Source organism: Micropterus dolomieu, linkage group LG07, assembly GCF_021292245.1.
Source record: "Micropterus dolomieu isolate WLL.071019.BEF.003 ecotype Adirondacks linkage group LG07, ASM2129224v1, whole genome shotgun sequence".
Lineage (NCBI taxonomy): Eukaryota > Metazoa > Chordata > Actinopteri > Centrarchiformes > Centrarchidae > Micropterus > Micropterus dolomieu.
The window spans coordinates 1,067,989-1,094,002 of NC_060156.1; the positions used below are offsets into that span (position 1 = coordinate 1,067,989).

General features: G+C 44.3%; 1 protein-coding gene across 1 annotated transcript in view; it reads left to right on the forward strand.

Moving 5' to 3' along the window:
- Positions 1-26,014, forward strand: part of ccdc141 (coiled-coil domain containing 141) — a 46,472-nt gene that overhangs the window by 11,983 nt on the left and 8,475 nt on the right. The window contains exons 8-27 of the mRNA XM_046054422.1: positions 124-285; positions 396-566; positions 2,780-3,292; positions 3,572-3,654; positions 3,836-3,965; positions 4,648-4,767; positions 6,051-6,392; positions 6,710-6,913; positions 7,458-7,625; positions 7,878-8,000; positions 10,294-10,506; positions 11,111-11,269; positions 11,826-11,975; positions 20,686-20,826; positions 21,300-21,488; positions 21,646-21,829; positions 22,106-22,218; positions 23,421-23,600; positions 23,774-23,910; positions 25,004-25,262. Of these exons, the coding sequence (XP_045910378.1) occupies positions 124-285; positions 396-566; positions 2,780-3,292; positions 3,572-3,654; positions 3,836-3,965; positions 4,648-4,767; positions 6,051-6,392; positions 6,710-6,913; positions 7,458-7,625; positions 7,878-8,000; positions 10,294-10,506; positions 11,111-11,269; positions 11,826-11,975; positions 20,686-20,826; positions 21,300-21,488; positions 21,646-21,829; positions 22,106-22,218; positions 23,421-23,600; positions 23,774-23,910; positions 25,004-25,262 (3,741 nt within the window). The remainder of the gene's footprint in view (positions 1-123; positions 286-395; positions 567-2,779; positions 3,293-3,571; positions 3,655-3,835; positions 3,966-4,647; positions 4,768-6,050; positions 6,393-6,709; positions 6,914-7,457; positions 7,626-7,877; positions 8,001-10,293; positions 10,507-11,110; positions 11,270-11,825; positions 11,976-20,685; positions 20,827-21,299; positions 21,489-21,645; positions 21,830-22,105; positions 22,219-23,420; positions 23,601-23,773; positions 23,911-25,003; positions 25,263-26,014) is intronic.

The window sequence follows — 26,014 nt, forward strand, 5'->3', positions numbered from 1 at the left end:
GGGGGGGGGGGGGGGGGGGGGGGGGGGGGGGGGGGGGGGGGGTCCACTGAAAACCTGTTTAAACTGGTTTGTCTGATGGCTGCAGTTGACAGAGTGACGTGTTGTGACTATATAATCACACAGTCGCTGTGTCTTTGTGTTCTGACTCCAGATCTTCTGGGAAAGTCCCTGCAGGTTTTAACCAGCAGCAGCGTTCTGATGCAGAAACTCAGACGGCTGCAGAGGACCGAGGCCCTCCAGAGGAGAGGAGGAGTCCTGCAGGACCAGGAGGACGAGGAGGACGAGGTGAAAGTGTCTCTGTGTCTTAAAAAAAGTCTTGTTGGTGTATTCAGAGCTTCATTATTACCTGAGTAACTAATAAATATCTTACAGTAATAATCTAACTTATTGTCCAGAGTTCCCAGAGTTCCCGGAGCAGCAGGGGGGTGGCGTTACGGCTGGAGGAGCTGGTGGAGACGCTGCAGGATCGGAGGAGGAGGGCGGATCAGGCTGTCAGGCTGCAGCTCCAACAGGCGGAGAACGGCATCATGGTCCACAAGGAAGAGTCCAGAGAGGCCGGCCCTGATGTAAGATGACATGAGCGCCACAGTGTTCATCTTTATTTAAATAAATAACTGAAGAGAAAACGTTTCAGGATGTCGAACGCTCCACACTTTTCCGTTCTGCAGTTACACCTTCAGAAACCACGTTCAGGAATAATTTCAGAGCTTTTGGTTGTGGGTCGGCCTTTTGTGAACAAATGATCTGGAGGTTCCACAAAGACTGTGAGAAGAAAGAAGTGACTGTGTGAACGCAGAGTAAACACGGGGACGCAGGTAGTCTGCTACCTGAAATCTTAAATGTTTCACACCAATAATAATAATACATTTAATTTGTAATGCACTTTATATTTACGCAAATCCCAAAGTGCTACAGGTAAGTGCTAAAAATAAAAACACACTGAGAGCATGAAAATAAAAATAATAAAAAAAAGTTGTGAATCTCAGACGTTCACTAACTCCCCTTTTTTTTTCTCAGTGTTTGTGGAACAATATTTATTTTGATATTCTCCATTTATGTCTCTAACTACAGACTTCAGCTTCTCCTGCTGAGTTTTCTTTTTCACAGGTTTACTCAAACACATCTCACACCAAAAATTAGAAGCCAGAAAGCAACACATTCATGAAATATGCAGATGTTTATACACAGATCAGCCAAAACATTATGACCGCTGACAGGTGAATAACTCTGGTTACCTGGTTACCATGGCACCTGTCAGTGGATCTAACAGGCAGCAGGTGAACATGTGTCCTCAGAGTTGATGTTAGAAGCAGGAAAAATTTGCAAAATAGGAGGGTTTGAGTTGCTTTGACAGCAGTGGATAAGACACGTGCCTTTAGTGTGAGCGACCCGGGTTCGAATCTGCTGTGAGACATTTTGTCTTGGACTTAACGTGTCCCTGAGCAAGACACTTAAACCCGAGTTGCACCAGAGGCGTGCGACCTCTGACAAATATAAAGCTGTAAGTCGCTTTGGATAAAAGCGTCAGCTGAATGGATAACTGGGTCAGAACAGTCTAAACCGGTCTGCAGGGGTCAGGGGCGACAGGGTCTTGGACCTGGTCCACATGAGGAGTGAAGTCTGGCCTGTGTGGTCCGATCCAACAGACGAGCTGCTGCAGGTCAAACTGCTGAAGAAGTTGATGCAGGTTCTGATAGAAAGGGGTCAGAACACACAGTGGAGTCCGTGCCTCAGCCGATCTGCCGTAACATTATGACCAGCTGGCGGTGTCTGATATTCGTCCAAAAAACACGAGCGTGAGAGTAAAAAGCAGCTGCTGACGTGGCTTTAGTTTGTTTCATGTGAGTTTTAATGTGATTCAGGCTCTGGCGTACGATCAGCACGCCAACCAGTAATACAAATGAGATGGGAGCGCACTGTTAGTGAGGATAACTTCATCCAGGATTTACAAATCAATCCAAAGTGTTCAAAGAATCAGCTGGATGAGAGAAACCAGGATCCTTTTAGCCTGAAGACAGCGTGTGAGCGTCCGGCTCATGCGAATCGGGTGCTGGTTTGAATCTCGTTGTCTCGTCCATCACCAGAGCTGCAGACCAGACGCAGAGGCCTCTGTGTGATATCCTGCAGTATTAAAGGTATCAGAGCAGAGAGTCATCAGTCTCTTCTGTCAGCGTCTAGTGTTCCCGTTATAAATATAATTCCTGCCTGCAGCTACATTCTCCCCTCGCCGACGGCTGGATTTAAAAATACTCTGATTTCAAGCAGCTGAACTAAATCATTTCTAAAAGAGACGTTGTGAACACCTGCAGAGGTTTCATCTGTCTGGTTCACACCTGCAGAGGTTTCATCTGTCTGGTTCACACCTGCAGAGGTTTCATCTGTCTGGTTCACACCTGCAGAGGTTTCATCTGTCTGGTTCACACTTTTACACCATATTATGATTTTTTGATATTCACCTGTACTTCTGAGAGAGTACTTCTACTTCCAGTCCTTTGAGTAGTACTGCTGCTTGTACTTCACTAACAGATGTGAGTATTTGAGCTTGTAGCCGACGCAGTATTTTTACTCACAGTGTAGCCGACTCAGTATTTGTACTCTCAGTGTAGCCGACGCAGTATTTGTACTCTCAGTGTAGCCGACGCAGTATTTGTATTCACAGTGTAGCCGACGCAGTATTTGTACTCACAGTATAGCCGACGCAGTATTTGTATTCACAGTAGCCCCGACGCAGTATTTGCAGTAGTACATGAATTGACATCAACAACTGTCTTCACTACAGCACTGGAGTCTCACTGTGGAGAAGATCCTGGACCAAGACCTGCAGTCTGGATCCACACCAGCAGAGAACCCAGACCTGAAGTCGGATTCCAAAACAAAAGAAACCAGTGACGTTGAACCTGGGCCCAGGTTAGATCTAAAACCTGGATCCAGATCAGAGGAGACCAAAAACCCACAGCCAAGATCTGGATCCAGATCAGAGGAAAATACAAACCTAAGATCTGGATCCAGATCAGAGGAAAATACAAACCTATGGCCTGAATCCAGATCACAGGCCACCATAAACCCACAGCCTAGATCCAGATCAGAGGAAAGTCCAAACCTAAGATCTGGATCCAGATCAGAGGAAAATACAAACCTGAAAACTGGATCCAGATCAGATCTGAAGCCTGGATGTAGATCAGAGGAGACTAGAAACCTGCAGCCTGAATCCAGATTCAAACAGACCAAGGACGCACAGCCTAGATCCAGATCAGAGGAGACCAGAGACCTTCAGTCAGGATCCAGATCAGAGGTAAGTTAGAGGTAAGACTTGAGGATGAAACTTTCCACCAGTCTGCAGACAGAATCAGATCCTGTTTTATTGGTCCAGGTCTTTACTGGTCTCCCAGTTGCCCCAGCAGCCAGACTCAGACACATGTGAACCAGGTCCCTGCTGCCTGGGCAGCAGTGTTGTCTGTGCTCTGTTACAAGGTTTGTCCTGAGGGTGGCGCTGCAGGACGGTGCAGATCTGGTCTGTAGTTTCTGAGGTACCTGTCTGGGTGTTGGTGGACTTAATCTGGTGTTTCCTCAGGCTGAAGACCTCAACCTGTCGGACCTGAGGAGGAAACAGGAAGAGAGCAAACGGCACAGAGCTGCTGCTACACCTGCCGCCAGGTGTGTCAGCGTGCTGCAGAAATGTCCTCACCTGCCCAACAAACCCTTTCTGAGGCAGTTTAAAGATCCGTTCATAATAAAGCAAATAAAATAACGAACTCGCCGTAATTAAAGTTCCACTTTTCATTTGGAAACACGGGACCTGAAGAAATCTGCGTTATGTTCTTCTTCTCTGGTGCAGCAGGCAGGCAGCGAGGCTGGAGGGCATGCTGGGAAAAGAGACTCAAAGTGGAGAAGACCACACCCACCAAGCCCTTCTGACCAATCAGAGGCAACAGCTGCTGTCGTCATGTGAACTCCTCGTGGACAAGGTGACATTTTCTTTTTCTTCTTTACAGCAGCTTCATTTCACCGTTCAGCTGTTTATGAGAACAGAAGAAGCTGCTTCATTTAAATACAGGGGAGGCTTTAGGGCGGGGCTACAAGCTGATTGACAAGTTGCTACCATGGCGACCTGTCAATCAGAATAGAGGCTGCTCTGCGTACATTTAACCAGCGCGGCTGAAAAAGCTCATCAGGAGTCGGCTGCTCATTTTTCAGTAAGTACGTTTAGTTTTAAGCCTGTTTGTCGCTAGCTAAAATTAGCATCCCAGCTAATATTAACGTGAATTACAGATGCACCTTGCTAACCAAGCTAGCTAGCTCCTCCCTCTCGTCTGGTTCCAAAAAACCAACGGCAAACTCCAGGCTCCAAAACTGTAGCCCACAAACCCACTGGGGACGTCACGGTGGCCACGCCCACAGTACAGAACACGACTAGACAACGTGATATACTCGAGACTGTATCAGCTGCCTTCAGGGACACATTTCAGACTAAAGACCAGTTAACTGGAGACATAAGTACCAAACTGGGAAATGGCAAATTTTTGGTTAAACAGGAAGCATGAAATAAAGACAAAGCATTACAAGGAACATTTAAAACCGTATTCTTTGCCATTTACACTATGTAATGTACCTGGAAGTGAGCTAACTAAACGTGTGTGTGTGTTGCAGATCTGGAGCTGGCTGCAGCAGGGCGGCAGTGTGTTGGCTAACAGCTGTGAAGCAGGACGGCAGCTCTCTGAGGCCGAAGACACTCTGAACACACACCTGCAGCTGCACACACAGGCTGAGGTAAACACACACACACACACACACACAGTTATTTTTACTTCCCTTGAAGAAAAAGTACAGTTTGTGAGGCTGCTCCAAACAACAACTTTTCAAATATCAAGAAATCGGTTGAAGTAGACGAGCTGAAGTTATAGTTGTAAATCTCTAATCCAATTCAATCAACTTCATTAAACCCACTAGCGACACTTATTTAAGTTGATTGAATTAAACTGGACAAAATGATTTTAAAGACAGAGACAAATTTACTTTGAAATCCTCACTGATGTCACATATCCTGTTAGCTTGGTACTCTCTTATGTTACGGGGTTCTGTGTCTCGGATTCAATGTATTTCTTGTGATTACAACACAGCAAATCATGAATACATTTACATTTGCTCATGTGGCACTTTATGCAAAGTGACTTACATTTGAAGAACAACATCCAAGCATCAACAGAGCATCCATACAGTAAGAGATACTAGATGCTAGTACGAGCTGTCAGCACGTACAGCATCACAGGAAGAAGTAAGAGTTAACGAACAGTTCGATCAGTACAAAAGAATTGTAAGGGGATAGAAGAAGAGCACAGGAAGTGATGTCAGAGGTGTTATCAGAGGAAGTGTTCTCTGCAGAGTTTCCAGGAGCTTCTTGAAGTCAGAGAGGGACACCCCTGCTCTGATGGCGTGCGGTCACTCGTTCCACCGTCGTGGTGTCACAGATGAGAACAGGGACTGAGGTCGCTTTGTGTGAAGGGATGGCAGAGCCAGGCGGCGTTCGTTGGAGCAGCGCAGTGGCCCAGAAGGAACGTAGACTTGGATTATGGAGTTTAGGTAGATGCTGCAGACCCAGGAGTCACTCTGTATGCAGCGTTAGGGACTTGGATCTGATTCTGAGGGCCCCAGGGAGCCAGTGGAGGTCACTGAGTAATGGAGGGACATGAGTCCTTTTGGGCTGATCAGAAACCAGACAGGCTGCTGAGTTCTGAACCATCTGTAGGGGTTTCACCAGACCAGATGATATGATGATACTTATGAGACTAAAAACTCTCACACGGACTTCTTTCATCTGTCAGACGGGTCGACTGCCGACTGTGAAAACATCTCTGCCAGAAGATTTATCTATAGGGAGAGAATATATTTGGCGGATCTACAGGGTCTCTGATAGATGTCACTCTCACAGCTGTTGTTTAGTTCACTTGGTGTGGATTTGGGGATTCTGGATCAGTTTTGGATGATTTCTGCAACTCTGGTGCTGTGTTCTGTTAACTAGTCCAACAAATCATGAAGTCCATGTTTGTCTCCAGTCTGCAGGTCACGATGCAGAGAACATGAAGCAGATCCTGGATCAGATCAGAGCTCTGCACACAGATTCAACCAGCACGACCAGTCCCCATCCTCCCAGTGAACCCAGCAGACAGATGTCCCCTCTGAAGGCCCTGACAGAGCAGCTGAAGAGAGGCAGCCAGACCAGAACCAGCAGCGCTCAGCCCGGTCCACCTGCCGCTGACCCAAACGGTTTACCGAGTCCAGAACTCGCTGGGCGAGTTAATCTGATCTTGAAGGAGCTGCAGAGTCTGAACAGAAAGATCGACTCAAACCTGCAGCTGCTGCGACCCTACGTCACTTTCCTCAGGACGGCGCAGCAGGTCAGAGTCTCTTCTAGCGTCCGTTAGACTTTCCACTAGTTTGAAAGAAGTACATAAGTATTAACAGTTAAAGTACTTACAGTGTGCAGAATGGGTGTAAAAACGCTCTAAGAATATCTAAATCATCAGTATGTTGCTTGTTCTGTGCATCATTGGGATGTAATGAACATTTCAGCCTCTAGGGAGCGCTGACAGAGATATATGGCAGTAAATATCTTGTTATGGACCAAAGTGTTCTCAACTAAACAATGCAGTCTGTCAGAGAAGTCTGTGATGGTGTTGAAGGTAACTGCGCTGATGGTGCTCCTGTTCTCCAGGTGGAGGAGGAGCTGGAGGAACTGAGGGAGATCTACAGAAGGAGACAGGAGGAGGAGGAGGAGGAGGAGTGGGAAGCTGGTAGCGGTAACATCAGGACAACCACCAGTTCCAGGTCACACACAAAGAAGACGCAGCAGGAAACGCTACAGAGGTTCCTCAATGTTCAGGATCTGGGAAACAACTACGTCCATGCTGTTAGAACGGTAACTATACTGTCGGGAATGGGGGTTCAGACCAAGTCAAGACCAAGACCATTGTATAGAGACCGAGACAAGACCAAGACCGTTGTAGACCAAGACCGTTGTAGACCAAGACCGTTGTATAGAGACCGAGACAAGACCAAGACCGTTGTATAGTGACCGAGACAAGACCAAGACCGTTGTAGACCAAGACCGTTGTATAGAGACCGAGACAAGACCAAGACCGTTGTAGACCAAGACCGTTGTATAGAGACCGAGGCAAGACCAAGACCGTTGTATAGAGACCGAGGCAAGACCAAGACCGTTGTATAGGGACCGAGGCAAGACCAAGACCGGTTTGTATCGAGACCGAGACAAGACCAAGATCGGATTGTATCGAGACCAAGACGAGACTGAGACTTTTTAGGGGCTGAGACCAAGTCAAGACTGAGACTGAGTACCACAACACCAAATTCTAGTATAAATTTAATGTAGAATAACTTTGCTTTTCTTATGTGGATGAAAAAAAATTATATCGAGTGTGGTTTTTATGTTTTGTGTATGTCAGGTGTCTGGAGCAGGGTTGAACCTGCAGTCTGTGGTGTCGATGGTGCAGCAGACGATGGAGCGACTCAGCAGAACCAAAGAGGAAGTGAACGAGCTGCTGAGTCACCAGCAAATCCAGACCCAGCAGCAGCAGGAGTCCTGTAGAAAATACCGGGAGAGACTGCTCAAGGTACTAACTACTGTAGAAAAGTGAAGATGTTACTGGTTATCTAAAGTCTAATCTGTTGTATGACAATCTTTAACTGCAATTAGCTAGTAACAATATAGCTGCCAAATAAATGTAAAAACTATACTGTCCTTTAAAATGTAATTATCACACAGCAGACAATAGGAACACACAAATAAAGTGCAAGCATCTCAAATTTGCACTTGAGTAAATGTACTTAGTTACTTCCACCACTTGAATGCTGTATGTTTTCAGGCCCTGCAGGACTTGAACTGTGTCTCTAAACTGTTGGACTCCTGCACTCTGATGGATCTGGGTTCAGACCTGCACACCTCCAGACTGCTGGAGCACTTCAGCCAGGCCAGACCTCATTTTACAGTGAGTCTTATCACTTGGAACTGCCGGGACATAGGCCTATCAGGACTTTTTGATAATGAGGACTGCATTATAACCTTTGTACCATGGCTGCTGGGACTGCAGGGGTTAATGGTAGTGGTGGACTCCCAATAGGAATGGGTCTGGACTACTGGGACCATTGGGAAAGTTAGGACTGAAGGGACATTTGAACTGTGGCGAGTGCTGGGGAATTTTTGAATTTGGACTGTAGGGAACACTGGGACTTTTTTACTGTGGGGACTTCTGAGACCAATAGGACCTTGGACTGTGGACACATAAGGCTTGTGGGAACACTGAGACTCATGGATATGCTTTAAATGTTGGGATGAAAGGACTGTTGGAGTTGTTGGGACCATTTTGAGTTTTGGACTGTAGCGAATAATGGGACTGCTGGGACCTTTGGGTGGTTTGGACTGGTGGGACTGTTTGGAACATTAGGTCCTTTCATCTGCAGGGACTACTGGTAGTGTAGGAGTCCCAGTCAGAGTGGTCTGGACCATTGGGACCACTGGGACTATTGGGAAAGTTGGATTGTTCAGGGTATTTCCTGGCTCAGAATGGGCCTTTGGGGAGGTGACTTCACGGCATGATCGGTATGCGTACAGTAAAGGCAATGATTTACCTCATGACCAAAATCTACGCATTTTCTTGTTATTCCTGACCATTTGATTAACAAAATACCTGGAGGAGTAAAGAGATAAATTATTGTATTAATAAATATTATAACATTAAATTGTATAATGTTAGTATAATAATATGTTTACAGGTTACACATTTGGATTATCTGCCTACAAATAGTAGATATTCAGCTGTTTCACAAAAAATAACATTCTCTATTAGCCTACACCTCTGAGGTTAAGGTTTGATTATTGCTAATGTTGGTGTATTCATTATAATTTCAGATAATAGTATAGGCTACTATATAGCTTACTATGAGAAGCCACCTAGGCCAAAATTGAATACTTACGCTTGCACATACATACATACAAGCGAAGAATTAAATTTTGGCCTAGGCGGCTTCTCATAGTTTACCATTATTAGCCTATAATATTAATTCCAGTTGAACAAAACAGCACTTTCATTTTTGTGGGTTGTTTTCAGTCATTAAATTATTGGCATGAAAAATGCGCTACATGTTGGTTTGTCTCATTTGTTTATAGAAATTACTAACTTGTCAGTAATAAAAAGCGTGCATACAGAACGAGTTCAACATTTCTACACTTTGCTGCGGTGCCTCAACCTTTTTTTTTTATGTCCCGCCTACTCCAGGATGTGATTGGTCGGTTCATCAAAGTGACTTTGCACACAGCTGCATGAAAGTTACTTGATCCCGATTTCCCTGCTGAGATTAGCGGGCAGGAGAGAAAAGGTGAGCGTCACGTAGTGCCCAGAGAACCTGATCAAGAGGGCAGAGAAGAGGACCGGTGCCGGTACGCCAAAAGTAAAATGTAAAAGTACCGGTGAATACTGGCCCACTTCAAGCACAAACGGCTTTTATATTGTGAGAAATAACAGGAAGTGCTCTCTACCATTAGCGCGAGCTTCGTGGCGGAGCGTTCAGGCGCAGTCAAACCAACGCAGCAGCTGGTTTATTAATCCAGCGCCTGCTGCAGGTGTAAAATACAGCGGCTGTGGATGAGAGGAGACGTGACCTCGTATTTAAGTTTATGTTCTGCTTGCTCAACAGTTGTTTGATAAATGACTATTAATACACACGCAGAATATTTGATACGCTTTTTTCCTAATTCTGATCACTTTCTGGTGATTTTCCTTTGGCGCTTGCTAAAACCTCTTTGGGGGGCGCCAGAAATGTGTCTATGCAGGAAAAACCCTGTTGTTGTGACTTTTGAACTGTGAGGAGTGCTGTGACATCTTCTAATTTGGACTGAAGGAGTCTTCTGAGATCACTGGGATCTTTGTGCAGTTTGGACTTTTAGCACCTTTGGACTGGTCGGACTGTTGGGAGAATTGGGGACTTTGGACTGGTCCAGAACCACTATCACTGGGACTCCTGGGACAGCTGTGGTTACTGCTGCAACTGTTGGGAGGACTATGTGGAGATGTTTAGGACTACTTGTAGATGAGACTTTGCAGACACTTGGGTTTCCTGGGACATTTGGGCTTGTGGCTGTTTCAGTGTGTCATCGTCAGTCTGATCTTTTTTGGTACGGAGTAGGTAAAGCTGTAAATGCAAACCAACTACTACTAAACCACACGTAAATATTCTATTGCCTCCACGTGACAAGCATCAGACACACTCCCTTGCTTTCTCCAGCAACTAGACGCTGAGGTTGAGTACCTTGAGAGGAACCGGGAGACTCTGAGACGAGTCCAGGACAGGCTGGAGGTGAAGGAGTCAAAAGGAAGAGAAGTGACGGAGGATGATTTGTCAGAGCTGCTGGAGCTTCAGGAGAGAGTGAAGAACAAGATCCATCAGAGCGAGTCGATCCTGGACCTGGCGAGCAGCTTCCACCTCTCAACCAAACAGGTCAGTGGAGGAAGTAGTTCTGCCAAGATACATCAGTAAGAAAGATATTTTATTCTACATGTATTTGTTTTAGATCAGCAAAACCTTTAAACCTCTGCGCTGTGACAAAACACCCTTCAAGTTGACAGTTCTCATTAGGTCTTCAACACAGCATGATGTTCATTTAGTAAATGATGGTCCCATTTAGAGGAACAGAGACCAGGAAGCAGGGATCAATCAGGCTGAAGAAGACTTGAAACTAGCGACTGAGACCAGAAACTCATCAGGAAAGTGTTTACTGAGGGAATAAATCAGCTGACAAGTAGAAACATTTTCTCAGACTTCTTTCTGCAGCCGGTGGAGTCGCCCCCTGCTGGCTGTCGGAGAGGACGCAGGTTTAAGGCGCTTCACTTTTTAAACCTGGAGGTTCCTCACCAATGTTCTGTTGTGATCTTGGTTTTTGTTCGTCACCATGAAATCGACTGAGCACATTCACAAAAATGGAAAACAGGAATCCACAAGTAAAGCAGCTACCAGGTCAATGTGCTGTCACTGATCTCACCTGTGGAAACCACCGACTTTTTAGAAAAGTGTTCCATGAATAAATGGTTTTCTGTGTGTCCAGCTGGAGGCGCTGCTGCAGTCAGACCCTTCAACTGATTCCACTGGTTTATGTGGATCCGGTGAGGCTGGGCAGAGTCGACACAGAGAGCTGCAGATCCAGAGTCTGTTTAAAACGGCTTCAACACTGAAGACAGACATCTGCACCGCCATCGACCACAGCGTAGGAACACGCACACATCAGAAAACATTACTACAGAAACCACTTAAGTACTGTAATTGAACAATTTGGAAGTATTTGCACTACAGTATTTCCTTTTTATGCTACTTGATTGTTCCACTGCTCTCACTTTTCACTTCACTGCATTTATCAGACAGTGTTACTGGCAACTTTATTACAGATTAAATCTAGTCTCAGTTCCAGCAGAGACATTTCTCCTCTGAACGTTTCATAGATCATATTTATTCACTTCAACGAAAAGAGAAAATCCACAAACTGAAAACGGATTTGTGAATCAGACCTTTTGTTTCTTCTTCTTTCCTCTCCCATTCATCACCTCATGACCCCTCAGATTTATCTGGTGACCCTCTGGAGGGGCCCCGACCCCTCGGTTAGCAAACTATTATTGTCAGAGTCAGTCACAGTCTGTAGTTTTCCTGCAAATACTACATGAAGCTACTAACATGTGTGTACTTTTACTTTAGTAAGATGCAGGACTCTTGAAGTACTTTTTATTGCAGTATTTGTACTTAAGTACTGGACCTGAATACTCTGTCAGGGCTGGACATGTTTCAGAGTGGAGCAGCTGGAGACTCGTCTCCTCTCTCTGGACTCTCTCCGTGTGTCGTGGCTGAATGAAGCGGCTCGCCGTGAGGAGAAGCTCCGCAGAGAGACGCTCACCCGACTGCTCAACGGCGACGTCAACCAGGTGAGTTCCCCTGGTCGCAGGCGTGAGTTACCGCGTGCAGTGTGGGGGCTTTCCATTCAGTTCTCCTCACCAGGTGCTATCTCCTTCCAGCGGGGACGCGAGGATGATGAGAGATAATTACTACATGTTAATACCAGAACTCCAGTCACATGACCTGCACTTGGACATGACTTGCTACGACATAAGGGGAAAGTCAAATTTTAAGACTCCCAGTTTTCGAACTACTAGGAAAAGTTTATCTGTCAGTGGCGTTAAATTGTGGAATAAACTAAATAATGAATTAAAGCAACATCCAAACATGTTCCATGCAACAGTGCTAACAATAACCTGGGCTTATATTGAATAATTTGTACTATGTGGATAAATATAGTTGTAGGTGTAATATATGAATGTGAATTGAACTTTTGAATATTTAATTGATCGTAGATTTATTATCTCTGTAGAATTATTATTTTGTAGCTATTTCCTTAAATATGTTAGTAAGGGTGTAAAGCAGTAGGAGTACCTAAGTTTTACTTCTCCCTACATGTAAATAGAGGTTTTTAAGTACAGGAACTTATGGAGTTTTACTTTGTTGTTCATCTGTTTTTTTTTTACCCTCTTTTTTTTTTTCACTGATTTTTATTTATTTTTATTTACATGTTCAAAATAAAAGATATCAATTAAAAGAGACGAGTCACAGATACGATGACCTCAGACTCGACTTAACAAAATCAAAAAATTACGATTGGATCTTGACTTTAGCACCAATGAGTCGTGACTTCACTTGGACTTGAGCCTTTTGACCTGAACTGACTTGACCAACCCCCAATATAAATTAGGAAATAAATAAAAAACTTCAGTTACTTCATAACATTTGTCGACATCTGTTCATCAAAGTGCGCCTCTGCCTGTTCCTTTACAGGTTAACGCTTTATTCTTTTAACTCTTGTTAAAAATGTGAAATGGTATTAAAATGAGTGAAGACACATTATGACTTGTTTAGGACTCAAAACTCATAGTTTAGGACTTGACTTGGGAGTTAGTCATCACAAAACAATAATTGTAAAGATGTCAAACAGTAACAGGCTTATATATGCCTATCCTCTGTTCATTCAGTCAAATCCACTCACCTTAAGGGAAAAAGGAAATTGTACTTAAACAGTTATTCACATTTATTACCATCAAAAATATAATTACAAACCATTTTCTCGAACACCAAAGAGAACTGCACATTTTAAATTGTTTCATAATTTTACCCCAACAACACAAATCCATCTCCTTTAATGTCTGTTTGCTTTTTGAAGTAAACTTAAAAATACCTCTCAGGTCATATTTACTAAATTTACTAAAAGTCAGACTTGTAAAACAGTGACTTGGTGCCACCTCTGGTTATTACATTGACAGTTTCAAAAACCTTAAGGTCTAAAACTAAAATGACCCCTGGTTCCAGAGGTGTGGGTGTTGTTCCTCAGGATGACCTGTAGGGGGGGCTGCCGTCAGCTGACTGCCAGTAAACTTCTCAGCAGCCACAGCCTGGTTTCACTCGGATCAATTCGGTTCATTCTCATTTTATTATTAAGAATGAACCTATCTATTACTGCTGATTGGTAAAATGTTTTATTTTACAGGTCTGTAATAAATAATAGTTTCCTAATAAAATTCCTTGAAAGAAACTTTCTTTTATTATTTATTTATTATCAGAAACAAACTCATAATTGTATAAATGAAGCACAGACTTTATTTTCCTTAAAGTCAGTACCAAGTTAAGAGTTCTTTCCAGGACACTAACTAGGAAATTAATTTGAAAATGGGGACGCTGCTGAAATGCTTTGCCATCAGCGTCCCAAGTTTTAGACTAATGTACAGACGAGTAACACTGTAGATACTGATTAAACTGATGCATTTAACATCCTGGAGCTAAATCAACCTGCTCAGATGAGTTAAGTGTGTGACTTGTTTCTCCAAATGGATGGATAGTTATTTAATTGAACTTTTCTACCAGCCTGGACTCGGACACTCTGATCTGAGGCAGCCACTTGCTCGGGTTTATCAGAGTCTAAATATAACTGAAGTCAACAGGACATATTTAGATTTTATTGGAGTCCATAAAGTCCCTCTGCAGGAGTCAGCCTGCATCAGAAACTGGACCTGATGGGTCCGTTATCAGAGCACAATTTAAAGAAGCAGAGTGTTTTGGAGGGGGGGGGGGGGGTAGTAAATACAAAAAACTGAAATAAAGTTTCTTCATGTTTCTGGATTGTACATTTATTCATTTAGCTGACGCTTTTATCCAAAGCGACTTACAGCTGCTGTACATGTCAGAGGTCGCACGCCTCTGGAGCAACGAGGGGTTAAGTGTCTTGCTCAGGGACACAATGGTGGATGGGTCACAGTGGGTTTCTTAAACCCGGGTCTCTCACACTATAGGCATGTGTCTTATCCACTGCGCCATCACCTTCCCATTGTAGTGTTAAGGTGAAGTGTGTTCAGCTGCAGTTCTTCTAATGTCCACTAGATGCTGCTCCATGTGTAGGTCAAGTTAACGAGTAAAGATGCAACATTCGGTTAGACTTTCAAAATAAAACTAGTGGTTTACGTTGTGAAACATCGCAGTTAGGTTTAGAAAAACATCATGATTTGGGTTAAAATAACTACATTACTTACGTCCCTTAAGTTAAGTAATGCCGCGTAACTTGGTTAACTTCAATGAAAACATTTAATGTTGTCTTTTTCTTTCACACGCGTATCGAACACCAGCTCCAGTTTCTGATCCACCCCAACCAGCTCCTTGCTCTGCCTTTTGTTAAATATCCTACATTGTTTTAGCGTTCAAAACTGACGCTACAGGGCCTCCAAAGTGCGTTGAACTGTTACAATAAAGGGCTCCCCACTGCGTTTTAAACTGACGCCACGTCTTGACGGTGCGTCCATATGTGTTGAGAGTTGGGAGTGAGAACACGTTGGACTGTTCTGGTAACAGAATATAGTATAAAGTCTCGGGAACATTAAAGACGTTGTGGCTCACAGGTGAAACTGTGAAACCTGAAATATGTATTAGCAGTTGGTACTAGAAATATGCTGGCTAATGGAGGTGCTACTGGTTAGCATGAATTCATTTAGAGTCATTAAAACATTGATGTAGTATTTATAGCTTTTTACCGTGACCTGTGGACGTTGTTATGTGTATTTGGAGCGTGTAACAGTAAAGAACATTGATGAAGGCAGTTAAAGTCTTGATACACCAGAATTTTAAGTGGTGAAATTTCGCAGCAGATTCAGTTAATTATAGTGGAAGTAGTGGTGGATTCGTTTACAATAAATCCAAGCATATTCTATAAGTCAAGTTAAACTTTGGTGAACTTTAAACTATTTGCGTTGCACCCGTCCCGACAGAGCCGACCTGTAAGGAAAAGCTGAAGAGTCCGAAATGGAAACTATGCTGTTAGCTTTCTAACTAACCCTGCTCTGTTTAATGGGGGTAAATGGATTTTCTAGTCTTCCAACCCCTCAGATTCAAAGATAAACCTTTATTTTGGTTGTTGCCTTGGCACCAGGACAGAAAAAGTACAGATAACTAGAGTAAAAACTAGATAAGAGGTATATCAAACTAAAATAAGAAGTGAAAATATAAAATATACAAGAGCAATTAAAGACAAGATTATAAGGCTAAAGTGACAATGAAATTGTGCAGCAGCAAAGTCAGTGAACAACGTACAAGGACTAATATATGATATGATTATGTAACGATTAGTATTTACGGTGAGTATTGTTAGACTATAACCTGCTGCAGGTACAGAGGACGGTCTGCACACAGGTAGGAGACAGGAGTCAGTGCAGCATCAGATGAACTTTGCTGCGCCACCTTCTGGCGTGTCCGGGCCTCAGGGCTGTTATTAGTACGCCTGGGGGGGGGGGGCGTCTTGGCCATCATCTTCTGGCTCCAGTAAAAGATGGTAGTCTGGCGTGGTGGCGCACTCTTTAGGTAAATCTGTGAAATGTCAAACTTGACATTTTACTGGTTTCACTGGTTCAGTCTGCTGTGTCATTAAACAGCAGAGCAGCAGCTGCTGGAGGAATGACAGAGAGAGAGAGAGAGAGAGGGCGAGTCAGCTGGACAGATCAGAAATACAGGCAGAGTCAGCCAACGGGTATTTCCCATCATGCACCTGGTGCCGCATGTCACCAGCAGGAGCAGCTGGGGTGGCTGTGAGAGACTCACTGCTACACTAACAGACTGCTGTCACTGAGTTTGTCACAAATAGGATTTATAAGATCATCAAGTAGTTTGGGCCAAAACATGTTAATCTGACTTTATGCTCAATGATCAGAGTGGCCACCTGCACAGTACTGGTTTAAGAAGTATTCCGTTCTGTTCTCAGAGCAGTGTGTTGAAACAGGAAAGCATGTTGTTTCTCCAGCTTTCAAATTAAAGTCTAAGATCTTCCAGAGTCTTTGCTGCTGGACTAGTTTCACCTCTAGCGGTGCTATGGAGCAACTTTTAGATGAGTAGGTCCATCATTGTGTTTTTCAGGGATGGGTTTCGTTCAAACGTATCCATTCCAAATCCTCTTCCTCCTCGCTCCTCCTCCCCTTCATGTCTCTAAAGTGAGTCTCTGTCCTAGAGCGGCGTCTCTGGGACTCGTCTCATCTGTAGCCAACGTCGGTTTCCATTCAGTATAAAAGGTGAACGTCGGCTCACCTGTGTTTTGTACATGAGGCGTTGCTGCTGTTAGCGTTAGCTGGATCTGGGGCGTCGTTGTAGCCGGGAAAGCGCGACACGTTGAACGCGGTGAAGCGTTCCTTCAGATTCACGCCGTGTTGAAGGAAACGCTTCGTCATGTCGGAGCTGCTTCCTCCCTCGCACCAAACCTCCTGACTGCAGCTGGTGCAGTTTGTTAGTAAAGCTAAGCCAAACTGTGGAGCATTTCCTGCGGTCCAGGACCGGAACCACAAGGACTCTCTTCTTCACGCTTTGTTGACGGAACACATGAGGTGACATTAGGTCGGCGTAGCAGCTCCTGGCAGATAGGAGACACTTTGATGGACTGTAAAGTGCTCACTGCAGTTCAGTCAGGAGCTGAGATATGCAGGAAGTCAGGAACCCGAGGAGAAGAATCCAAACGCACACGGCTTACCCAAACCACGGTTCTTGGAAATTTGGTAGTGGTTCCAACTTGGAGCCAGTTCTCAAAGCCCAACCGCGCCCGTGCGCTGGAATAGCACAAGTAGGGGTGACTTGTGCTATTCCAGCGCACCCACCAGGCTGCACCTGAACTATCCCAGGAGTACCATGAAGTATGCACAAGCAGAAGTACACTGGTGATGAGATGCACATTTCTGCCAACATTACATGCTAATCTACAGTCGGTAACAATAACGCATCAAGAAACATAATGAAGCGTGTCAGACAAGGAAGAAGAACTTTTCACTTTGTTTAATATCATATCTCATTTATTGTTGCATCATGACCCGCATTTGCATGATCTCCATTTTTTCTGAAACATTTTGAAGGTGTTATGTGAAACTGTTGATGCATCCAGAGTAGCAAGCAATGCACCAGCAAAACGCAGCAAAGCTGGCTGCTAGCCGTTAAGACGGTTCTGTGGTGTCATGATTTGCACCATCTCTGTGGTAGCTGGCAAAGTTTCTCTTTGGGAATGGTGGGCAGAAGCCAGACTGGACCTCCATCTGCAGGGACGTATAGTGGATTCTGTCAAAGTAAATGTCCCCAGTGCAGACTCAGAATAAGGTTTTGTCACATTTGGCCTTGTTTTGCAGTCACTTTTGGTTTAGATTGGACCTTTCATCCAAGAGCTACGAGGGTTTGTGGTAAGATAACTTCAGGACAAAATGGGAAATGCTTGTGAGATGACGTTCAGCAGCCGAATGGAAACCAGCTACTGAAGCTGGGACCACAGCTTTTTAAGTCAATATGTCAAGACTGAGCATTTTTGCTGTCTTCAGAATCCCAAAAGCCAATGTATGTGAATCATTAATCTTCTTCTGTCATTTGGGTACAGAGGCAACTTCAGTCCTCTGAAGGATGACCTTTCAAATTACAGACCGTAAAGGTACCTGTGAAGGTCTGTCTGTCTTTTTCATCAAGTGTGCATAAAGTGTCTCTACACTTTATGAAGACATTCTGTGGTCCAGAAAGTTTGTTCAGTTGACCCATACTGTCAGTTGGGAAGTTCTGTAATGAGACACCACCACAAGTCTACATGAACACTCAGTAAGAGGGACGAGGGGTGAGCTCCAGGGTAAAGAGAAGACGTGAGACCCCGAATGAATACGACCCTTTGGACTTGTTTGTGTCCACACTGCTGCGTCACCTGAAGGGAATCTACAGTCATTAGTTTCTGGAAGGTGATGAGGTGTTTTTTAAAAACAACTTGTTGTTGAGGACTGGTTCTATTTCTGTTCATCGCTGGGTTGGTTATTATCACCAGAGACGTTCAGAGTACTTCTGGTTCTCATTAGGGATCCCCAGAGGTACAGTACTTCATCATCAGAGTGCGTCAGCTGAACAGCTGAAGTGTTTACTGTGGGTAGAGTAGAGAGGGTTTTCCATGGTACTTCATGTTCTAGTTATCTGAGGTACCACAGGGTTCAGGGTTATGATACATCATGGTAATATTCCTCGTAGTTTATGGTAATCTGGGGTACTTTATGGTACACTAATGATCTCTCTATCTTAGATATTGCAGGATGCCCTTGGGTAGGCTACTTCATGGTTATCTCTGTGTTACTTCCTGCTACATCCTGGTTTTATTTTATGGTTCAGGGATTTGAATTATCAACCTTCTGGGGTACTCATGATACTGGGGGATAGCTCTTGATACTACTTAAAGGTACTTCCTGAGACTATGATAATCTCTTTTGGGGACTTAATTGCATTGAGGGGTAGTTCATTGTAGCCCTGCAATGGACTGGCGACCTGTCCAGGGTGGACCCCGCCTTTCGCCCAGTGTCAACCGGGATTGGCTCCAGCCCCCCGCGACCCTGTACGCAGGATAAGCGGTTGATGATAGATGGATGGATGGTAGTTCATTGTACTTAATGGTCCCCTGGGTCACTCCATCAGATACTTTGTGGTACTTACTAGTATTCTCTTTAGAGTACTTTATGGTCCTCAAATGTACTTCCTGGTACTTCATGGTTATTCTTTGTTGTACTGCCTGGTACATCGTGGTAGTTGTTGGTAATCATCTGTGTAGGTTTTATTATTTTAATGCTCCAAACAACCTTCTGGTGTACTTGTAGTAGATAGCCCGTAGGGGTAGTTTTGGTTGGTCTTCCGGGATAATTCAAGGTACTTTGTGGCAGTTTATTATACCTTCGGGTATTAATGGTCCTATGGGGTACTTCATGGCTTTGTGGTAGTTCTTGGTACTGTATGGTCATCTCTTTTGGAGTCTCTCGGTCGTTGGGAGTAGTTCATTGTACTTCATGGTCTTTTGGGATATGTCATGGTAATGGCCTCTGGGGTATTTTACAGTACTTTGTTGTAATAATTTTAGGCACTTTGTGGTCTTCTTACATTAAATTACATGTATTCATTTAGCTGACGCTTTTATCCAAAGCGACTTACAATTGCTATATATGTCAGAGGTCGCACGCCTCTGGAACAACTAGGGGTTAAGTGTCTTGCTCAGGGACACATTGGTGGATGGGTCACAGTGGGTTACTTCATGGTACATTTTGTAGTACTTTGAGTGTATTATTTTGAGGTACTTTGTGATCTCCTGGTGTACTTCGTGATAGTCTGGGATAGTTCTTGTCACTTCGTGGTACTACTTTGAGTTAATCTCTCCAAGGTACCTCATGGTTCTCAGCATAATTTTAAGGCACTTCATGGTAAACTCATTGTATTACCTCCTGATGGGTAATCTTCCACGTTAGGTGATTACACGTGACATATAAACGTGATTGATTGTAACCTTTGTTATTTTAGTGCTCCTTACTCTGGCTCAATCGAGGGTTTCCCCAGGCGACTTTTGAAACAAAGACCTCCAACTTCTTCATCTGTTCGACGAATAGACTACACCGACTCGGCCCGCTTCACTCTCTCTCAGCTGTTCTCGGCTGACAGATCAGCCATCTGACACCGCTGTTCCTCCCATCAGAGGCTGAAAATGTCCCTCTGGATCTAAACCCTCCTGCTCTAAAAATAATCTTATGAAAGCTCAAGGCTACTTGCAGTTACATCAACACCAAGCTGAGCAAAGCGCTGCTAGAACAGATCTGACCAAACATAAGATAATGCGTGCGTACAACAAGATATCATGTAAAAAAACAAATGTCGTCCCTGTTACCAGCATTGCCGCCGGGATGGCAGTGTCTGAAATATCTGAACAACCATCTGACGGTCTGATCTGGTGAACCGGTTGCTCGACATTTCCGTACATCCAACATGACGCTTACGTGGCTAAAAATAGTAAACCTTTGTTCGTTACAGATTAAAAAAATGCTAAGATCGTCTTGTCTTTGAATACATTAGGGTTTGCTGTTGGTAGACCAAGTAAGACATCCAAACATGGAACATTAAAGAAACTGTAACTGTCCTTCTGTTTCTGACTGCACCACAGATCCAATTACATGATCAGCCATTTGAAGTCCTTCTGTCAATATGAAACTCTTTGGGAAGACGGATGTGGGATGTTTAAACACACACCGTCTTTATGTAAAAGCAGCCATTGGACTGATTTTCTGATGATTCATTTTTCAGCTTCGTGACTCCTTCAAGGAGCTGAAGAAGCGCTTCAGCAACCTGAAGTTTAACTACGTGAAGAGAAACGACCGGAGCAGGAACATGAAGGCTGCCAGGAACCAGCTGCAGCAGGTGGAGATGTACGACGAGAAGCTGCAGGTAAGTCCAGCTCCTGATCTGAGCCTGTGTTGGGACACAGTGAAAAGCAACAGGATGGGATTTGGGAGAGCCTCGGTAGCCTTGTGGTTAGGATGTACTCCACATACCTGCGGCGTTCCTGGTTTGAGACCTTTGCTGCATGTCATAAACCTCTCTTATTAATCAAGTAAAGGCAAAATGCCAAAACATTTTATCAGTATGTCCACTTTCTAGAGGTGCATTCACCTCGTAGAACGTCTTTACCGCAGTGGCCCGGTATGAAATCCAACCTCAAGCTCATTTGCTGAATGTCTCTCTCTCTCTTCCACATTTCTGGTCTATCTTCAGCTGTACTGTCCCCAATAAAAGCAAAACCGCCCAAAAAAAGGATGAATTATTGTTATGAACAGCTGAAATGTAATAGCTTATCTTAAATTTAGCAGTTGAGAAGAGAGAGGCGGGTCAGTCATGCTCTTCTCTGTCTGACCCTGCAGGCGCTCAGGAAACGTCTGCAGGGTGTGACGGCCCGGCTGGGGTCAGAGGTCAAAGACGGGGGCGTGGCCCGGGAGGTGGAGGACGCCATCAACGAGCTGCAGAGGCAGATGGGAGAGTTTGAGCGAGGTGTTGGCGAACACCAGAAAACACTGGAAATGACCTGCAGACTGCAGCAGGCCATGGAGGAGGTGACCTTTTTAAATTAATATTTTGATCAAACATGAGATTATTATGACGTATTTTTGGTGGATTAAAGCCACAGCAGAGTTGTTCAAGAATTAATCCACCTGTACAAATCTAAACGTTATCAGTGTGCGTGTCTTTAAATGATTTGCATTTCAACAGTATCAGTTCTGGTGCGAGGAGGCGAGCGCCACCATCGCTCGCGTCGGGAAGTTCTCCACCGAGTGTCGCAGCACAGAAGCCGTCTCCGTCCTCTACCGGCAGTTTGAGAAGTTCGTCTGGCCGACGGTTCCTCAGCAGGAGGAGAGGATCAGTCAGATCACGGAGCTGGCTGTCCGACTGCACGGTGAGAGACGACGCAGAAGAACCCAGCTGGAGATGCATCCAATAGATTAGATCAGACTTTATCGAGGGTACAACATCTTCATCCCCGAGAGGACGGGTGAGAGCTAGACTCATAGACTCACCCCTCCTTTCTATCCTGGGAGTTCCACGTAGAGGAATATATAGTGAACACGATAGTGAACACGTGTGTTTAAAGCAACATTAAGATGACTTTAAGGGTTCTGGGCGCAAAACTGTGCAGCACGACTTTCATCAGAAAATAAAATGTGTGTTTCAGGGGTGGAGGAGGGGCGGCGGTACATCGAGAAGACGGTCAGTAAACACTCGGAGATGGTGGAGTCCATCAGACAGCTGAGTGATGGACTGATGCAGCTGGAGGCCGAACTGAAGGTACAGCAACACAGACTGGTACAGCTTTTTCATTTTGTTCTGAGAGTTAACTTTCAGCAGAAACACTGAGCGATGATGTGCTGCAGTTCTGATAAAATTACTTCAAAACATCACTTGAGACCAAGATTATATATGCAAAAACATAATGCAGGTATTAATAGATAGTTTAGTGTTTACTAATACGTCGTTGGTACACTGTAAGGAAACACTGGCAATTTGCTTGCATTAAAACTTGTTTAACATGGATCGTGCAGCCGATAAAAGAGTTTTGGCCCTGAAGCGGCGGCCTGATGGAGCAGCTGAAAAGAGAGATGAAGGGTCCTCAGTGACGGAGTCTGCCTTTCTTTTTACTGCGTGGCTGTAAAGATCTGACAGTCGGGTTTGAGAGGCGATGTGATTTTGTTTGCAGGTTTGAGTGTTTTCTCTGTGAGGAGCTTCTACCGGGATGCTGGGTGTCGAACGGGAGATCTGACTGGACGAGTGAGCGGTTTGCAGTTGTTAAAATGTCCTGTCTGACTTTAAAACCTTTCAGCCTTCAACAACTCAAAGTGTAGGACAGGTGGTTTTAAAACAATAAGGAACATTTGAACATTTAAATATAACATAAAAATGATCAGATTTTGCGGTGCCTAAAACATGCTGCCTCTTTTGTCGCGTTACATGCATATTGTTTTTATCGGTGTTGGAAAATATACCCGTCTCAAATATTACAGATCTGCTGTTGATGAAATAAATAAATGTCCGTTTATCTTTCGTGATAGTAAACAGGTGGTCGTGTTCAAAGTAAAGCCTGTAGCCTGCTCCCACTGAGGGTCCTCGAGTCGGGCCCGCTGCCTTTAGGCTGAGCTCTAAGTTTGATTTCTGATGTATAAGCCTGTAAGCTAAAGGTTGTGAGGACATGAAGCCATGGAGCTGAATGCGAACCATGTTTTGTTTATCTCGTGCACAAACATGATACGTGATACGATGAACAGTCCTGCCAACATTCCTCCAACAAGCCGATACGTGCAGCAGTACATCGACAAAGACTGCCAGCAAGTAAACATGGACGTAAACAATGCTGGATTAAAAACTCATTCAACAAGCGTGTTAGATCTCAGTTTTGGCCCCGGTAGCAGTGATTTCCGTGTGTGTGCTGCTCCATCAGCTACGTTACCTGCAGACTGTTTAAATGCTCACTGACATCACTGTGGTGTTTTCAGCTGGAGAGTCTGAAACAGCAGCAGAGCGACGGAGAGAAAGAGATAAAGGACGAGACGGAGAGAAGGAGAGAGGAAGAAGAAGAAGAGAAGGACGAAGAGAAAGAGAAGCAGAAGGAAAACAGAAAGATGAAGGAGGAGGAGGAGTCAGATAACCGCAGCTCACAGGAGGCGGCTGACATGGTGAAAATAACGCTAACTGAATTTATGTTTACTAAAACATAAAGAATAGAAGAACTGAAATAAATAAATATAAATTGTATTATTATTATTCACATTTGACTGTAAGGCTACAATTAAAATATGTTGTCATAATTATTAAAATACTGAAGCTCATCCGAGTCCTGTGCTTCCAGTACGAGATGAAGGAGACAGGCCACACCCCCGAACTGACCGCCGAACACGATGGGAAGGAGGTTCCCATGAAGAGGCAGACTGCAGCCAATAGGAAGCCTCCGTTACGGAAGAACCGCAGTCAGGAGGCAGAGAGCAGGTAGCTTCCTGCTCCCTTTCTTTTAACCACATGACCTCTCCTCGAAAGTAAGCGTTTGAGTTCATCGTGTTCCTCACATGCTTCTCCATCGTTTGACTCTTAATGACGTCACCTCCCTGTGTCCTTTTCTTCTTCTGCGGTGGTTTAAAGGCAGCGACTGGAGAATCAGCTCCACCAGCTGTTAACCTCCGTCAGCCAATCAGCTGGTGTTCTCACAGCAGCAGGTCGGGGTTTATTTGAGGATTTTGTGGAAATTAAGTTAAAATTTGTTCTGTATTTAGACGGAAACAACAACAAGACAGCTGTAAATAATCATTGTCATGGTTCAACCTTCTCATTTAGAGTCTTTTTTTTTTATAAAATTCAGAATGATATTGAAGTAAGATAAAGACACAAGACTCAAAGTCTGCAGCCATACTAGCTAAATGCATGCTAATGCTAACATTAGTTAATTAGCAGTAAACACAGCGTACAGCTGAGGCTGATGGGAATGTCATCAGATCTGTAGGTATTTGGTCATAAAACCAAAGTGTTGGACACAATGGTGATGGCGCTAGATGAAAAGTCAGAGAATCACCAAAGTTATTACAGTTCATCCCGAGGAGAACTTAAAAGGTCTTTTTTTACGGAATCGGAAAAACTCCCACACTGGCGAGCTAACTTTTTCAGGCGTTGGTAGAATGTCTCGCTCTCGTCTGCCATGTCCTCCGGCTCTGTGCTGGCTGTTCATGGGATTTGATCGTCAGTAGTCGCCACACATTGTGTGGTAACTCACTAGCCTGCTAGCTATTTACTCTTCTTCAACCAGCTTTAGGGTGCATCAGTGCCACCGAAACAGTAAGGTGGGGCTAGAAAAAAGTTAGCAGCTCACCAAAGTCAGTTTGAGTCCTCCCATGTGGTCCATGAGAGTCTGTATCAAACCGAGTGCCACATCAGGTAGATGTTAAGATATTTTAGTAAAAAGTAAAAACACCCTGCTGGTGGTGCTGATTAAATGTCATGTGATCACTAAACGTATTAGTATTCCTCTGGAAAACATGATTATCTGTACTGACTATATAAATAAAGGTTCATGATGTCGTCTCTCCTTCAGTCACAAACAGCAGTTCTACAACGAGAGGTTGACCTCCTCCTACTGCTCCACCCACACCTTCAGCTTCTCCTGCTCCCCTGTGGAGGCCAACCGACGGATCCACGCCATCCATAGCCACTCACAGCCTTTCGCTATGGAGCCTCAGACCACGCCCCCTCCCTCTGTGATTGGCCCGTCGTTCTCTGACATCCAGAGAGAGTTTCAGAGGAAGGAGAAGCCCGACTCTGCTTCCAGTGGATCAAACATGGCACCACTTCAGGTGAATTATCTAAGAGGTCATTTCACATGTGGTGTCCCGCAAGGGTCAATCTTAGATCCTCTTTTATTTTCCATTTACATCCAGCTACCGGGTCACAGTAAAGACAACTCTGATTTTCATATGGAGCGTAAAAACTGGACGCTACTTCTCCTTGTTTAGTTTTGACTCTGGGGACAGAAAGCAGACCTGATCCCAGACCACCTGAGAGGTCTGGATAGTTCGTAACGAAGCAGAAGATTTTGAAATCAGTTCTGACAGACAGGAAGCCAATGTAAAGACCTCAGAACTGGAGTGATGTGATCAACCTTTTTGGTCTTAGTGAGGACTCGAGCAGCAGCGTTCTGAATCAGCTGCAGCTGTCTGATGGATTTTTAGGGAGCCCTGTAAAGACACCGTTACAGTAGTCAAGTGAACTGAAGATAAATGCATTGATACATTTTTCCAGGTCCTGTTGAAACACAATTGTCCTAATGTGGCTCCTTAAATACATGACTACACAATACAAGATGTCTGGTTTGGTTTGTGGTTCTTTTTCATTACTGATTGAAGCTGAGCACCGACTTTCAATCGTTCTTCCTTGGTAGTAATAATAGTAGAAGGATTATTATCTGTGTAAAACTGATGTTCTCAGTGTTTCCCACAGATTGACAGTGTAACTGTGGGGGGGGGGGTCTGACGCTATACTATTCTTTGTGGGGTTCATCAACAGTGATAAATGATCTGCATATATTGAATGAACTAACATATTATTA